The 15,526-nt window shown below is 60.2% G+C and overlaps 1 protein-coding gene across 10 annotated transcripts; it reads right to left on the bottom strand.

Moving 5' to 3' along the window:
* Nucleotides 1-1,625: 1,625 nt before the first annotated feature.
* Nucleotides 1,626-14,977, bottom strand: CEP131 (centrosomal protein 131). Of its 10 annotated transcripts, XM_030961955.1 has the most exons (27): nucleotides 14,936-14,977; nucleotides 13,325-13,517; nucleotides 12,530-12,615; nucleotides 11,652-11,766; nucleotides 11,426-11,544; nucleotides 11,208-11,321; nucleotides 10,942-11,112; nucleotides 10,660-10,777; nucleotides 8,753-8,869; nucleotides 7,962-8,130; nucleotides 7,749-7,849; nucleotides 7,453-7,635; nucleotides 6,939-7,133; nucleotides 6,687-6,824; nucleotides 6,281-6,406; nucleotides 6,086-6,202; nucleotides 5,205-5,234; nucleotides 4,685-4,787; nucleotides 4,259-4,460; nucleotides 3,927-4,052; nucleotides 3,698-3,815; nucleotides 3,484-3,558; nucleotides 3,258-3,400; nucleotides 2,797-2,974; nucleotides 2,576-2,718; nucleotides 1,862-1,922; nucleotides 1,626-1,777 (listed from the first exon to the last, which is right to left on the bottom strand). In XM_030961955.1, the coding sequence occupies exons 2-27, from the start codon at nucleotides 13,493-13,495 to the stop codon at nucleotides 1,709-1,711; spliced, it is 3,288 nt and encodes a 1,095-aa protein (XP_030817815.1). In that variant the 5' UTR covers nucleotides 13,496-13,517; nucleotides 14,936-14,977; the 3' UTR covers nucleotides 1,626-1,708. The 10 variants fall into 10 exon arrangements, with proteins under 10 accessions (XP_030817815.1, XP_030817806.1, XP_030817809.1 ...); XM_030961946.1 differs by having other exon boundaries at nucleotides 2,576-2,974; XM_030961949.1 differs by having other exon boundaries at nucleotides 2,576-2,974; nucleotides 3,927-4,034.
* Nucleotides 14,978-15,526: the final 549 nt, after the last annotated feature.

The raw sequence follows: 15,526 nt of genomic DNA, 5'->3' as shown, positions 1-15,526 counted from the left end.
GGAGGTTTGAGCTCTCATGGCCGCCCAAACCCATCCACTGCCGCTTGTCCTGCTTCCCACCAGATTTCCAGCGTGGCTGTAAAAGGGAAAAGCCCGCAGGAGAATCGAGGCCCACAGCCTCAGGGAGCCCCTCAGGTGCAGCCCTGAGGTCGGGGCTGTGGCAGCGCTGGCCCAGCCCCGGCAGAGGCGCAGGGTGGCACCGCTCCCCTGACATCCCCGCCCGGTCAGGGCAGCGCCGCTGCCGCCGCCCCAATTAGCCGGGGAGATTACAGATCCTTGCCGAGGGGAGATTACCCTGCTCGGATCCTGCCACTCGCTCCGGCTTCCCGCCTGATTTGTCTGGGGCCGCAGCTAATCCCGTCCCGGGCAGACACCAGATTGAGCCGCGATTCCCGCTCGGCTGCCAAAAGCCCCCTGAGTTCCTCCTGAGCTCCCTCCCGGCCACCGGGAACCGCTCCCCGCCGATCCCGGGGCACGGGGGGCTCCTCCTTCACCGCGGAGCTTGGCACAGCCCGCAGCGCGGCTGAGCGGCTCGGCAGGGACGGGGACAGGGACGGGGACAGGGACGGGGACAGGGACAGGCTGGTGCCGGTCCCGCGGGAGCCCGGGGTGCGGGCGGGGGGCGCGGGCGGAGGCACGGGCAGCCAGCCGGTGAAAATCCGCATCCCCGTTATGCAACGGCGCTGATTTATTCATGCCTGAACCGGGCACTGGCCTAGAAATTAGCCCGGGCCATGCCGGGGAGGGGCCGGGAGCGGCGGGAGCGGGGCCGGGCACACCCCGGGCACCGTGGGTGGGTGTTCACCCCACAGCGGCGATGCTGCACCGAGCTCGGGGTGCCACACCGGAGCCACAGGGCTGGGCACGGGCACAGCACCCCTGGCCGGGCTGTGGGTGGGTGAGCCCCCTTCTCCCACGGCTGATTCCCCGAGCCGCTGGCTCGGGCTGGGCAGGGCCGGGGTGGGAAGCGACGCTCAGGAAACTCCTTGGGAAAGAAACAAGAGCGGAACGAGCGCCGTGCCCGGCCCTTCCCGGCACACTGGGATGAGCTGTCCAGCTTGGCACAGCGGGGAGAGGGAAACAGAGACCGGCGCGGCCACGGCTCCGCTGGGCAGGACCCAGGCACCCTCCGTGTCCCTGCCCCGGCGCACGGAGCAGCAGGACGGATGGGAAACACCAGGGACTGCTGAGAAAACATCTGCCGGCCCGGGGGAGGGACAACAGCGGCTGCACACCCCAGCCGAGAGGAAACAGACGCCACCGGCCCAGCCCAGGCACTTCCCGGCCCTGTCGGGGGGTGTGGAGCAATCTGCAGGTGGCAGAGGCTGTGGGATCACATCCTGCCCTGGCTCTGCCTCCCTGCATCCTACTGGACATTTCAGTTTAGAACGGGACCCAAGGCACAGATTGGGGTGCTGGGCACCCTCAGAGCAAAGGGAGGGATGCAGGAATGGGGTTGGGAAGGTGGGAGTGGACACAGAGCTCGTGGAAGAGCCACTTGTGCCCGGGCACTGACTTGCACAAATATAGAAACAGCTGTAGAAACCATCAGAGATTTATTATCAGAACAAAACTCCCAAGCATCTAAAGGCCACCAAGTGTCCCAGCACGGCCAGAGCAATGGGACCAGGCTGTGGAGAAGAGGGGAGGAGGGAGGGGAGGGCCCGAGCCCGGCCCAGCCCCGCTCCCTGCCCGCAGGATGTCACTGTCACTCGGCAGCCAGCTCCCGCTGCCGCTGCAGCAGCGATTCCAGCAGGCTGGCTCTCTGCACGGCCGCCTGCACAGGGCACAGCACAGGGCACAGGGAGCTCGCCGTGCCCGCCCAGCCACAGCCAGGGCAGGGCCAGGAGCCCTCACTCACCTCGTACTGCTTCCGCAGGCTGCTCATGCTCTCCTCCTTCCTCAGCACCGCCGCCTTCACCCTGACATGGACACAGGGGCTGAGCACCCCAGTGCCAAACACGGGGCTGGGCCCTGCCCCAGGGGGGACTGCAGCTCTGGGAGCTCAGCCCTGGGAGCTCAGCCCCTCTCCCCCAGGCACAGCTGGGCTCCAGGTGCCATCACACACTGGCAGCACCTTTATTGCACTGTGTAGTGTGGACTAATTTGTCTACAGGAAGAAAGGCACATTAGCTTCCCAAGATTTAATTATCACAGCATTTTGGGAATGTCCCAGCTGCCCTCAGCCCCTGTGGCTGTGCCCTGACCCTGGGCTCTGCCCCTCTGGAGAAGATCACAGGGCTGCAGTCACAGGTATCCTGTGTGAGCCACAGAGAGCCCCCAGGAGGTGACAGTGATCCTGGCCAGGGCTCCTGCCAGGGAGGAACGCACACAGAGCTGTGCTGCACTGGCTCTCCTGGCACTCATGCCCTGCATGCAGGCACAGGAGCAGCCCTGGGGACACGATGGCACAGAGCAGGCCAGCGGTGACAAGGGACAGAGGATTCAGGGCGCCTGAGCAGCAGCCAGTTCAGACAACTGGCTTCTGCCTGGTTTGCCTGGACAGGGCTGGAAACTTGGGAAGTGTTCCCAAGGATGCAGCACTGAGCTCGTGCACCCCACCCAGGCTCCTCACCTCCTGTGCACCTCCTCCAGCTCGTGGTCCTTCTCCCGCAGCAGCCTGTCCAGCTCCAGGTGCTGCCGGGCCCTCAGCTCCGCCATCTCTGCCTTCAGCCGCGCATTCTCCTCCTCCATCCCCACCAGCCTGCTTGCAAATTCCTGCCACATCCCCTCAGTCAGGCCTCTGTGCCCCGGGGACAGCTGCTCCCACACAGCCTGGCTCTGCTCCTGGCTCACCTTGCGCATCTCCTCCAGCTCCTGCTCCTTGTGCTTCAGCAGCCCCTGCAGCCGGGTGCTCTCCCCCTCCAGCTCGGCCAGCCGCCCCTTGAGCTCGTTGCAGCGCTCCTGCAGCTTCCTCTCCGAGTGTTCCAGCTCCTGCAGCTCCACCTCGTACTTGTCCCGGATCCTCTTGATCCTGTGGGCAGGAAGGACGGGCAGCCTGGCTCATTGTGCTGCTGCCTGGCTCATCCCAGCCCCATTCCTGCTGCAGGAGGGATCAGGACACAGCAGCAAGGGCAGAGCTGCCCCACATGAGACCCAGGGCTGTTTCCTCAGGTGAGAGGTGAACTTTGGCCCTGTGAGCTGCTCCTTCCTGCACTAACACTGCTCCAGAGCTCACTGGAGAGATGCCCAGGGGACAGGGAGAAGGGACCAGCCTCTGGAGGACGTGGGACCTCCCTCCTCCCTTTCCCCCTCACCTGCTCTCCGCTGCCCTCTCGCACTCCTCCTTGGCCAAGGACGTGTCAGCCTCCAGGCGCTGGATCACCAGCTCGATCTCTTTGTCCCTCTCCTTCCTCATCTCCTCCCGCAGCTCCCGCTCCCGGGACAGCAGCCAGGCTTCCTGCAATGGAGACAGCAAACATGCCCTCAAATTCCTCTTAGAGCCCATGGGCAGCACCTCTGGAGGACAGCTCTTGCCACTACCTCCTTCTTCACATAGTTGGCCTCCCAGGCCTGCTTCTCCAGCTCCAGCTGGTCCTTCAGCACCTTCAGTTCTGCCTGTGAGGAGAAGAGAAAACAACAGCTCAGCCCTGGGACTCTCCTGTGCTGGCTGGGAGCAGCTGCTGGGGCTGCCCCTATGGGGTCCAAGGCTTGGTGGTGCCAGCACCCAAAGGGCTGGAGGTGAGGGGAACCAGACCTGGTGCTGCCTCTCCTGCTCCTCCTTCTCCTTGGCATACTCATCCCGCAGTGCCCGGGTCAGGGCTGAGCTGTTGGCCTCCAGCTGCCGCCGCAGCTCCTCTGCCTCTGCTCGCTGCCTGCACAGACACAGCTCCCAGCATCCACACCAGCCCCTCTTCCCATGGAAATCCTGACCAGGGAGCCCAGCCCCACAGCTCAGGGCTGCCCCTAGACCCCAGCCTGCCCACCTGGCTGCTTGCTGGCTCAGCCGCTCCTTCTCCTCGGCCACCTCGGCATAGAGGCGGCGCCGCTGCAGCTCCAGCGCCTGCTCCTCCTGCTCCAGCTGCTGCTCACACCTGTGGGACACACACACACTGCAGGGATATGCCTTCGAGCACTCGGCCTCTCCATGATGCCAGAGGATGCTCCCAGCTCAGCAGCACCACCCACCCGAGGCCGGTGGAGAGAAAGGGGCTGCTCTCCGTGGAGCTGCAAACACTGGGATCCCAGAGCAGCCTGGTGCTGGACAGCACCCCAGATCTGAGAGCCCCAAGGCAGTGCTGAGCCCAGGGTGACTCACCTCTGCCGGGCCCGCTCCCGCTCCCGCTGGCTCTGCTCCTCCTTCTCCCTCTCCAGCAGCCCCCGCAGCTCCTGCGCCTGCCGCCCGTAGTGCAGCGCCGCCCGCTCGTCCGACTGCAGCAGCTCGGCCTCGTGCAGCAGCTTCAGCTGCCGGATGTCCTCACGGTGCTTGGCCAGCAGCTTCTGGATCTCCGGCTCCAGCCCTGGCACAGGGGGAAGGACGGGCATGGCTCGGGCTGGATCCCACCCGGTACCCTCAGCCAGCTCAAAGGGGCTGCCAGGAACGGGGGATGAGCACAGAGGGGTCATGTGCTCCACCAAAACCAGGGAGCAAACACTGCCCACACCAAGGAGCTCTCCCCAATCTCTCCTGCAGCACTCCACCACTGCCCTGGCTCCAGCTGGGGCTGAGGCAACCTGCCCGTACCTTTCACGGTGATTTCTTTGATCTTTTTGGTTTTCTCCTCAATCCACTTCTCCCGCCGGACTTTCTCAGTTGCGCTCATGAGTTCCTTCAGTTTCTTAATCTCCTGTTTGGAGGCAAATGGGAAAACCTCAGAGAAGCTGGGAGAGAAAAGCCCTGGGAAGTCGGGCTGTTGAGAAGGAAGCTGTGGAGCTGGATACACGCACAGCCCTGGGCAGGTGTGCTCTTCCAGCCCAGAGAAGTGGCCACACACTCTCCCACCAGTGCCTTCTCCTCCATCCCCTTGGGAAATGCTCACTGCCAAGATATCAGAGCACCAACAGAGAGGGAAGGGGAACTGGGGGCTGCCCAGGGTCCCTGCATGCAGGGCAGCCCATCTGTGCCTGTGTGATGGTGCTTTCCTCTCCAGCCTTCCCTCTCCCTGCCATGGAAAACCCTCTGGCAGGTGCTGGAGCAGGGCCAGAGCTGGCCAGGGCACGAGAGCAGAGGGCAAGGCACAAAAGAGAGCAAAGACCACATTTACCTCACAAAAGGGGCCCAAAGTGCGCCAGACCTGGGGAGAAAGAAAGGAGGGGATGGAGAGAGAAGGGGAATGGTGGGAGAGAGGCAAATCCACAGAGCCATGTCTGTGGGAGCCACAGGCAGGGCAGAGCTGGGCAGGAGTCCATGGGGGCGAGGGGAGACAGCACAAGGGACAAGGACAGGGACAAGCCAAGGACTGGCCAGGAGCCTGTGTGGTTGGAGCCTGCTCCAGAGACCAAGGGACCCCCATGGTCTGTTCAGGCATGAGCTCAGCTCCAAGGTCAAGGACAAGGAGGGAGGGATGGCAGAGCTGGGATGAGCCCAGTGGTGCTGCCCTCCTGCCAGGCCTGGCACAGGGCAATCTGAGCTGTCTGCATTCACAGGAGAAGCAAAATTCCTCTGTGGCATTGGGTTTGTGCCAGTACTGCACCCCGGGCACCCCCAGCCTGGGACAGCTCTGCCTTCAGCAGGATTGTGGAATCACAGAATGGTTTGGGTTGGAAGGGACCTTAAAGCTCATCCAGTTCCAACCCCTGCCATGGGCAGGGACACTTTCCACTACCCCAGGCTGCTCCAAGTCCTGTCCAGCCTGGCCTTGGACACTTCCAGGGATGGAGCAACCTGTGCCAGATGTGTGGGAAGGGTCTCTCCAAGCAGAGCCTGGAAGTTTACACTGTCCCTTGGTCAGTGCCATGCTCCTGGCCCTGGGCAGCAAAGGACAGGAGCCTTATGGGGAGCCAGGACAAAGCTCTGTGGTGACAGGAACCTTCTGTGCACAGGGAAGAGCTCCTTGGAGTGGCAGAGACCGTGCTGCTCCAGGCAGAGGCCCCATTTGAGCAAAATCAGCACACATACATCCCCCCATCTTCCCTGCCCCCTCACCAGTTCGTGCTGCTCCTGCATCTGGTTGATCTTCTGGCCATACTTGTGGTCCACTTGTTTCAGCTCTGCCACCACAGCCTCACACTTCTCACTCAGCACCTTCTTGTCATCGAGGAGCTGGGCAGGGCGAGGAGCCAGCATCAGGCAGGTGCAGCCACCTCAGGCTCTGCCTTCAGGAGCTGGGATGAGGGTTACCTGGTCAATGAAGGCCAGGTGCCTCTGGATAGCTGCCTCATACTGCTCCCTCTGCAGCCTGAGCTGCTGGCTGAGCTCCTTCTCGGTCTGTTTGATGTGGCGGTCGGTCAGTTCCCGCTGCTGGGTCTGTGGGGTCACACAGGTCAGATACAACATGGAAATCACCATCAGGCCAGGAAAACGAGGGACAGAGCTAAAGCAAAGCCCTGGTGCTCATATCTCCCATCCCTGTCAGCAGGAACACCCAGCCCCCCAGGACAGAGGAGAAGGGAGCTCAGCCCAGGTCGCAGCCAGATGATCTTTAAGGTCCCCTCCGACCCAAACAATTCCATGATTCTGTAAAATCAAGGGGTAGTCCTGATCCTGTGCTTCATAGCCCCAAGAAGCACATGTGAGGCTGACACACCAGAGCAGTCTGCAGCAGGCTGATGGCTCTCTTCTTCTCCTCCACTTCCAGCTTCAGCCTCATCATGGAGCTTGTCACCTCCGTGGCAACCGCTGACACCTGCTCCACGTGAGCCAGCTCCTCTTCCAACAGGAAGCTCTGCCACAGCAGAGAAAACATGATGAGAAGGTGGTGGAACCACCTGGAATGAGGACAGGGAGACAGGGGATGATTCCCACCAGGAATGGAATCCCACACCACAGACAGACTCACCTCCCGCTGCGTGGCTGAGGCAGCTGACCTGGGCCTCTCCTGCTCTGACTTCTCCATCTCATCCAGGAAACTGATGATGCTTTGGAGCTTGGCCTCTGAGAGCAGAGCCCCGTCCTCAGGAACCCCTGGAGGGTGGTTCAGCTTCCCAAACTTCTCCAAGTTATCAGCAGTCAGGGAGTTGGAGCTGGGCTCCTGCTGGGAATGCACCGTGGTGAATGAGCACCAAGGGGAAGGTTTGGGAGAAGAGGTGCTGGCTTGTCTCCATCACTGGAGCCCAGTAACCAGCCTCGTCCTCTGGGCTAAACCCTGTCCCACCACAGCCTTTGAATGGCTTGCTATTCCTTGCAAACATCCAAGCCCTCAATGCACCAAACAATTCCTCTACCACCTCCATCTCCTCCTCCAAATTCCTCCATCACCCACTCCAAGCTCCTCCTGGCAGTGCCCGGCTGTTTCTCCCCAGGCAGCTGTCACTGCCCAAGGATGGGCACAGCAGCCTCACCCCCCAGCTCACCCTGTCCATCCAGGCATGTCTGTCCTTCCTGAGGAGCTTGGGTGGGGGCAGCAGCTCTGGCTCCTCCTCCAGCAGCCGGAGCGTATCCAGCAGCTCGTTGAGAGTGACCTTGGATGGAGCCCTGCTGCCAGCAGCCACTGCTGTCTCCAGGTCCTCATTACCTGTCTCCCTGGAGCTCACATCCTAAGGGAGAAGATGAGAGAGCTTTCTGCTCTCCCCAGAAGCCAGCAAAGGCCTGATGTTGCCCTGGCACAGCAGCTGCTGCCAGGGCCCCCAGGAGGCACAGCCAGACCCACCTGCAGTTTGTCCTCTGCCCCAGGGTCCTGCAAGGGCACGGAACCAAGAGCTCCCAGGCTGCTTCCTTCCAGCTCCGAGGCTGCCGAGGGGGAACTGGCCTCTGCAGGAACCAGGCTGTCCTCAGGTACTGGCCCCAGGCAGCCCCTGGGAAGCAGCTCCTCAGAGCAAACCCCTCCTTCCCAAAGCTCTGGGGACACTCCACAGGGACTCACCGGCGTTGTTGGCTTTGGTGAGGCTGCTGGCTGGGCTGGCATTCCTGGCTGAGGCAGGTTTGGCACCAGGCTTCTTCTTGGGCACCCTCCTGCTCTCCTTCACCAGCACCTGCTCCTCTGCCGAGGGCTTCGTCTCCGAGGCCTTCCGGGCCCTTTTCTGCTGCAGCTCCTGCGGGGACAGAGGAGCCATGGATGTCCTGAAGCCTTGGGAAGGCACAAGCCTGTGTTTGCAAGGCTGTGGCAGTGTTTTTGCATCCTCCAGCTGCTCACTGATGTGTCTCCCCCAACCCCCTCCCCTGATGGAACACATTTCCAATTAGGGCAAAGAAAATTTGGGGTTTAAAACATCCCCAGCTTTGCTGCCAACTCCTGCAGCCTGTGCCAACCCCATCTGCACCACCAGCTGCAAGGGCAGGGTGACAATGACGTGTTGCTTCCTGCCAAGGGATCTGGAGTGGTACTCAGCCCTCTCTGGAGGCAGCCTGCTCCTGACGAGGGTCCCACTCCCAGGGCACACATCCTCGGCCATTCCATGGAGCCTGGAGTGTCCCTGTCTCAACGTGGTCACCATTTTCCTGAGAACCACATAAAAACCAGCCCTGTCTTCCCAAGCTCAGAATGAGCTGCCAAGGCTTGGCAGGAGCACAGGAGGAAACTGCTCCGTGGCACCTCCATCTCCCAAGGCTGGCTCTGCTCCTGCCCCGTGCCACGTCTCTGGAGATGCAGAGGCCTCTCTGCCTCGCTGGATGATGCCAGCAAATGGTGTCACACAGGCCTGGCCATGGCCCTACCTGGATGGCAGCATGCCGGGCCAAGCGTGCCTTCTCCTCTCGGATCTTCCGGCGTTCCTCCTCCTTCCTCTCCTGCAAATCCAGGATATTCCCCTCCTCCATCCGCTGCTGCCTTTCCTGCCAGAGATGAGGGTCAAAAACATTACTGAGAGTTCTCCAGCGCCCGCCACTGAGAAGTGTGAGGGGCACCCACAGCTCCAGGTATTGTGGTTTTCAAAACCCTAACCCTAGGTGTAACCCTAACCCTAACCCTAGGCAATAAACCCAACATTGGGCTAGGGCATGTTCCAAGGAAAAAGCCATGGAGGCAGCCATGTCTTGGCAGTTTTGTGTTCTCCTTGGGATGTTGCTTGGGCTTCAGTGTGCCTGGAGCTCCAGGTATTGTGGTTTTCAAAACCCTAACCCTAGGTGTAACCCTAACTAACCCAAGGCAGGAAAAGTAACTTGGGGCTAGGGCTGGTTCCAAGGAAAAACCCATGGAGGCAGCCATGTCTTGGCAGTTTTCTCTTCTCCTTGGCATGCTTGCTTCAGCTTCATTGTTTGGGTTCAGGTTTTTTATTTTTTAAAACCCTAACCCTAGGTGAATAACTAAACCTAGGCAATAAACCCAGCATTAGGCTAGGGCATGTTCCAAGGAAAAATCCATGGAGGCAGCCACGCCTTGGCAGTTTTGTGTTCTCCTTGGGATGCCTTTTGCAGCTGCAGTGTGCCTGGAGCTCTGGGCTTTGTGGTTTTCAAAACCCGAAACCTAGGTGTAACCCTAACCCTAACCCTAGGCAGGAAAAGTAACTTGGGGTTAGGGCATGTTCCAAGGAAAAACCCATGGAGGCAGCCATGTCTTGGCAGTTTTCTCTTCTCCTTGGCATGCTTGCTTCAGCTTCAGTGTGCCTGGAGCTCCAGGTATTGTGCTTTTCAAAACCCTAACCCTAGGTGTAACCCTAACCCTAACCCTAGGCAATAAACCCAGCATTAGGCTAGGGCATGTTCCAAGGAAAAATCCATGGAGGCAGCCATGCCTTGGCAGTTTTGTGTTCTCCTTGGGATGCCTTTTGCAGCTGCAGTGTGCCTGGGGCTCTGGGCCTTGTGGTTTTCAAAACCCTAACCCCAGGTGTAACCCTAACCCTCACCCTAGGCAGGAAATGCAGACTAGGGCTCAGGCTGATTCCAAGGAAAAAGCAATGGAGGAAGAGATGTTGTGGTAGTTTTGTGTTCCCCTTGGCATGCCTTTTGCAGGTGCAGTGTGCCTGGAGGTCTGGGCTTTGTGGTTTTTCCATCCTCTCCTCCCTCAGCACAGCTCCACTTTGGAGCAGCTCATTTTCATCGGATCCTCAATGCAATTATTATTATTACTATTATTATTATTATATCATCATCTGGATCTGCCACCACCAAGGAGACAAGGCTTAAAAATAGACTCACATGCAAGAGCAACAGAGCTTTTCATTACTGGGATAAATAATTCAACACAAGGACACACAAATAGCTGTGAAACCTCGTCACTCTAACAGGCAGCTCCTTAGGGATCCATTAAGATGAGCTGAGATGGGGCATCCCTTCTCTGGCCAGCAGTGTGGCCCAGACAGTGCCAGTTCAGGGAGACTTGTGCTGCTACTGCCAGGATCTGACTGTTGCCAGTCACAGGGCTTGGGGAGCTGGAGCTGTGTGGTGCTGAGCCTCAGCTCCTGCTGGAATCCAGCCCAGGCTAATCCCTGGACACAGCCAGCACAGCTCTGCGGGAACAGGACCCTCCCGAGCTCTCTGGACCATGGTGGGGCTGGTTGGATGCAAAGCCAGAGGCCGCTTGACTCTCACAGCCCAGGTCTGGGGATTAAAGGGACCCCAAGTCAGTGGCCAGTGGGCCATGGGTGTTGGGTGGTCTGGGCTACAGAGCAGGGGACAGGACCAACCTCCCTCTTGGCAGCCATCAGGCGTCCCAGAGCCGCGGCCGCCGTCCTGTGCCGCTGCGAGTGGCGCCGGTACCAGCGCTGGATGGTGACAGCAGCCATGTTCACCTGCTGGATGAACCTGTGGGGACAGCCAGGAGGGTCAGCACAGCCCCAGGTGCAGCAGAGCACAGCACTGGCACCTGCAGGCGCACTAAGAGTGGCCTTTCCCCAGTGTGAAATGCCACAGGAGAAGAACAAGCTCCCCTGGAGCTCCTCACAGCTCCTGGCACCAACTTCCCTCACCTCTCAGCCTCCTCCTCGGTCACCTCCCTCCTCCGGGGAACGCTGCTGCTGCTGCTGCTGCTGTTGTTGTTGTTGTGGGTCATGATGTTGTTGCTGGAGAAATTCTTCTGAGACTTCACGAGGCTGCTGCTGCCTTCCCCGTCCTCGTTCGAGGCCGCTTTGACGACATTGCTGGGACAGAAGATGAAGCCACTCAGCCTCGTTCTGTGCCCCACACGGCCCCAGGGCCAGCCCAGCTGCAGAGCCAGGACACCCCCCATACTCACTTGAGGGAACTGGGAGCCTGGTTGGAGCTCTTGGGAGCAGGGCCCTTCTCAGCAGTGGAGTAGTTGTTGTGCACCATGGTGGTGACGCAGTTGCCCATTGCGCCCTTGTTGCTCCTTGAGTGGGGAGACCAGGAGTGTCAGAAACAGCAGCTTCCCCCCTCCAGGTGTTTTCTCCATGCAGTTGCACCCACTCTCCCCCCCAGGACCCTCTGTCCTACCTGTTGTTGGCAGTGAAGTTGGCAGCCAGGAGCACCGTGGCTTCCTTCCTCCTCATGCCCGTGGGTGGTTCGAGGCCGTGGGAGCCAGAGGGGCCCGGGAACACTCGGGGCTGGTCATCCTGCCATGGACCCAGCAGGGATAAGGACACCAAACCCACCTCCTCAAACACCCCCAGGAGCACACAGCCAACCTGGCCCACCCACTCCCAGAGCCTGCCATCCTCACCAAGATATTCCACGTGGTTTTCTTTTCTGGGGAGGTTTTGCTCAGAGCTGCCAGTTTCTTCCTTCCTATTGGGTCACCCTCAAAGAAGGCCAGGAAGTCTCCTGTCTGCTCCGAGCTTCATCCAGACCCAGGGAAGGCACAGAGGAGAGAACAGAGGTAACTGTGGGACAACTCACAGCCACAGGACACACTCTGGCTATGTAGGGCACTTGGAAACTCCAGTGTGACACAGGAGAAAGGGGCTGGACAATCATTACATGGCCACAAAATCCACCAACGATTTGTTTTTACACAGTTTTGGGTTCCAGGGTGGTGTGTGCTGATAGGGATGGGCACAAACCAACAGGAGAATGGAAAATCCCAACTCAGAGGGCACTGGGAACAGAGAACTGTCTCCTCACACAGCCCAGTTATGGCCTGGAAGGTCCATGACGGCTGTTAGAATCAAATGGAATGGTTTTTGTCACAGCCACAGAAGTACACTCCATTTCCCCACATAGAAATTCTTCCCTGTGACAGTGGAGAGGCCTTGGCACAGGTTGCCCACAGAATCTGGGCACTACTCTGACAGACTGGATGGGGCTTGGAGCAACCTGATCTTGTGGAAGGAGATCCTGCATGGGACTTTAAGGTTAGGCCATTCTGTAATCCTATGGAACCCTAAACAAGGAACCTCCTCCTCAAAAAAATAACCAAAGCACCAGACTTTGGTTTTCCAGGGCCAGGCTTTAACTCCTGAAGTGCATGACATAGCTCAGTGTATTTTGGATAGGTTCCTGTTCGCCCTCAGGACCAGGACGAGGGAGGTTGGACACAGGGGTGGGCTGTGGGGTGTCCCCAGTGCCACCCAGAGGGCAGAGGGACACATGGAGCTGTACCTGTGTGAGCTGTTCACTCGCTGGTTCACCTGGGTGGTGCTGTTGGACCTGCGCAGGTTGTTCATGGCCCGGGATCCCGCATCTTCCTGTGGAGAGGAGGGACAAATCCAGCAGGGACAAATCCAGCAGCCACGTTCAGGAGCAGCACAGGCAGGCTCCCCACCCTCTCAGCCAGTGGGACACGCAGTTCCCAGTCCCCTAGGGCTGCCAGGCTCCCCTTGAGGCAGTGGGCAATGCCACCTTGCTCAGGCACTGCTGAGCCAGCAGGAACACGTTCCTCAGCACAAGCTCAGGAACAAGGGTGTGGGAATGCTGCCAAGGGATTACTCAGCAAGGAGACCAGGCTGGATCCTGCTGCTGGGTCCTGACAGAGCCCAGCAAGCACCTGGGGCTCGCTCCCTCTGTGGAACCCCCACTCAGGAGCCCCTGGTGTGGCAGCAGGAACAGGGGGTGCTCCATGAGGGGCAGGCTGGGCCTGGCACCCCAGCAGGAGACACCAGGAAATCGGGAGTTTCCAGATGGAAATTGGCACAGGGAGGTGAAGGGCGACGAAGGGAAAAGAGGGAATCCTGAAACTTCCTCTTCTGCCCCCAGCAGAGAACCATGAGCAGTGATTGCCAAGGGCAGGACCAGAATAAAGCCAGGCTGGTGCTGGGGGAACCACAGTGAGAGGGACATGGCCATGCCTGGAACCATCAGGAGGGGCAGGACAGGGGCTCTGGGGGCAAGAGGGACGTGGCCACGCCTGGAGCCATCCTGTATGCCAGGCACAGGAGGGACAGCACAGGGGCTCACCGGGGCGTTCCTCTTGGCTTTGCCATCAGCAGCCACGGACACGGAGCGCGCCACGAGCCTGGCAGGGGAGGCGCTGCCCGGGCGCCGCGACACCGGCGCCGGGAGCCCCGTCAGGATCAGCTCTGCCACGTCAGAGCTCGGGACAGAGCAGCAGCTCCGGGTGCTCTTCATGCTGGAGCGGCAGGAAGGAGCCCTGGAAGCACAGCACAGCACAGAGAGAGGGGAAGGCATGGAGCAGCCAGCCTGGAAGCAGCTCCGGCAAACATCGGCACTCAGAGCTGGAACTGCTCCCCAGCAGGACAAAACCTCCAAATTGCCACATGGCAAATAACCCAAGCACAGCCCTGGAGAGGCTCCAGGACAGCTCCTCACTGCTTTCACCCTATGGCTGCTGTCACATTGATGGGCCAGGATTCCAGCCGAGGACTGAAGGGAGGGAAAAGCCCTGCTCTCCATCCCAGGCCCAGGGACCCACAACGGCCGGATCTGTGCAGGCTGCAGGTCCAGCTCACACCACATGGAGCTGGCATGCTGAAAAACCCCCTGAGCAGCTCTCAGGGGATGCTCCCCCTGCCCAGAGCTCCTTCAGAAGTGCCCATGCCCTCTCAGGGGGCACAGAAGAGCTGGGCCCCCCTCTCAGCTCAGGGCAGCACATTCCCACCTTTTCCCTTCTGCATCCTCCCAGCCCCAGTGCTGATCCAGGAAAAGACCAGACTCCTTTATCTCTTTACATTTATTACCCACACTGTCCCTAAACCCTCTCCCCTGGCAGCCCTGGCCTCCCATCTCAGGGCTCCACCACAGCCCTTGGCAATGCCTCGGGCTCCACAGCCTTGGCAAAACAAACGGCTCTCATGGAAACCGCTGGGCTCACGGCAGCAAAACGGGCTCAGGAGCCCAGGCCAGCACAGCCCCGGCAGTCCCCAGCCCCCCAAACCCCCAAAGCTCAGACTCCCCAGCCCCCCATGCCCCCCCAAGCCCCCTTATGACCCAGAGGCAAGCCCTGAAGCTCCCAAACCCCTGAGCCCCTCAGGATCCCCCAGGTCCCACACTTTCCTCTAAGCTCCCAAAACCCAGACTCCCCAAATTTCCCCACTCCCAAGGCGCAGGACCCCAGCCACAGGTCCAAGCCCAATCTCCCAGCTCCTGGATGTCCCCAGGACCCCCCAGCACACCCACCCCCGGGTCCCCAGCCCCCAAGCCCCAGACTCTAACCAAGAGCCGCAGGGCTCCCAACCCCAAACCCTCCATGGCCCCCAAGCCCCAGACCCCTCCCCAGGACACCCGGCAAACCCAGCCCCAAGCCCCCCACGACCCCAGCCCATATCCCCAAGCCCTCATGACCCAGATCCCCCCAGGCCCCCCCAGCTCCCAACCCCCGCAGACCCCCGGCCCAGACCCCGAGCCCTCCAAACCCCCCAAACCCCCAGGCCCCCGACCCCTCACGACCACGGTAACGGGCCCCACGCACCCCCAGGCGGGTGAGACCCCCGCGGCCCGGGGGCGATGCCGAGAGCGGGGCCCGGGCCCTCCAAGGCCCCGCAGCCCCTGGAGCTCCCTCGGCGCCCCCGGACCCCCCTCAGCCGCCATTAAACGCCCCCATCCCCTCACCTACGGCCGCGCTCCGGACACAGCCATTGGGCGGGGCTGCCGGCCGGCGGCCAATGGGAATGGAGGAGAGGGCGGGTGAAGAGACGCGATTGGCTGAGGCGGAGGAAGGGGGCGGGAATAAGGAGGGATGGACGAGGAAGGCGTGGCTCATGTCGGGGGCGCAGCTTAGCGGGAGTTAGCCAATGAGACGAGAGATTTGAGATGGGGCGGGGAAAGGGGCGGGGCTTGACACACGTGGGCGGGGCCCCCATGGGGTTTTTGGAGGGAAAATGGGAATTTTGGGGTGAAAATGGGGATTTTGGGGACCTGAGAGGGGGAGTGGGGCTACTGGGGACCTGTGAGGAAGATGGGGGAGTCATAGCGCTATGGAGGGCGGGTTATTGTTATTGATATTAGGTTGGTTATTGTTTTTGATACTAGGAAATATAGAGGAAGGTTAATTGAAAGTGTATTGATGATAAGTGATTTGGATAATATAGGGATATATGGTTTAATTATTTACTAAAAAAAAATTTAAAATGTCGAGATAAAAAAGAAAATGAATGCATAAAATATGGCTCCAATGCCAGGTTGGGGAGGGGGTACTATGGG

The sequence above is a fragment of the Camarhynchus parvulus genome, chromosome 18, assembly GCF_901933205.1.
Source record: "Camarhynchus parvulus chromosome 18, STF_HiC, whole genome shotgun sequence".
NCBI classification, from domain to species: domain Eukaryota; kingdom Metazoa; phylum Chordata; class Aves; order Passeriformes; family Thraupidae; genus Camarhynchus; species Camarhynchus parvulus.
The sequence above is the reverse complement of the archived record's forward strand: the minus strand, read 5'-3'. Positions and strand labels throughout refer to the sequence as shown.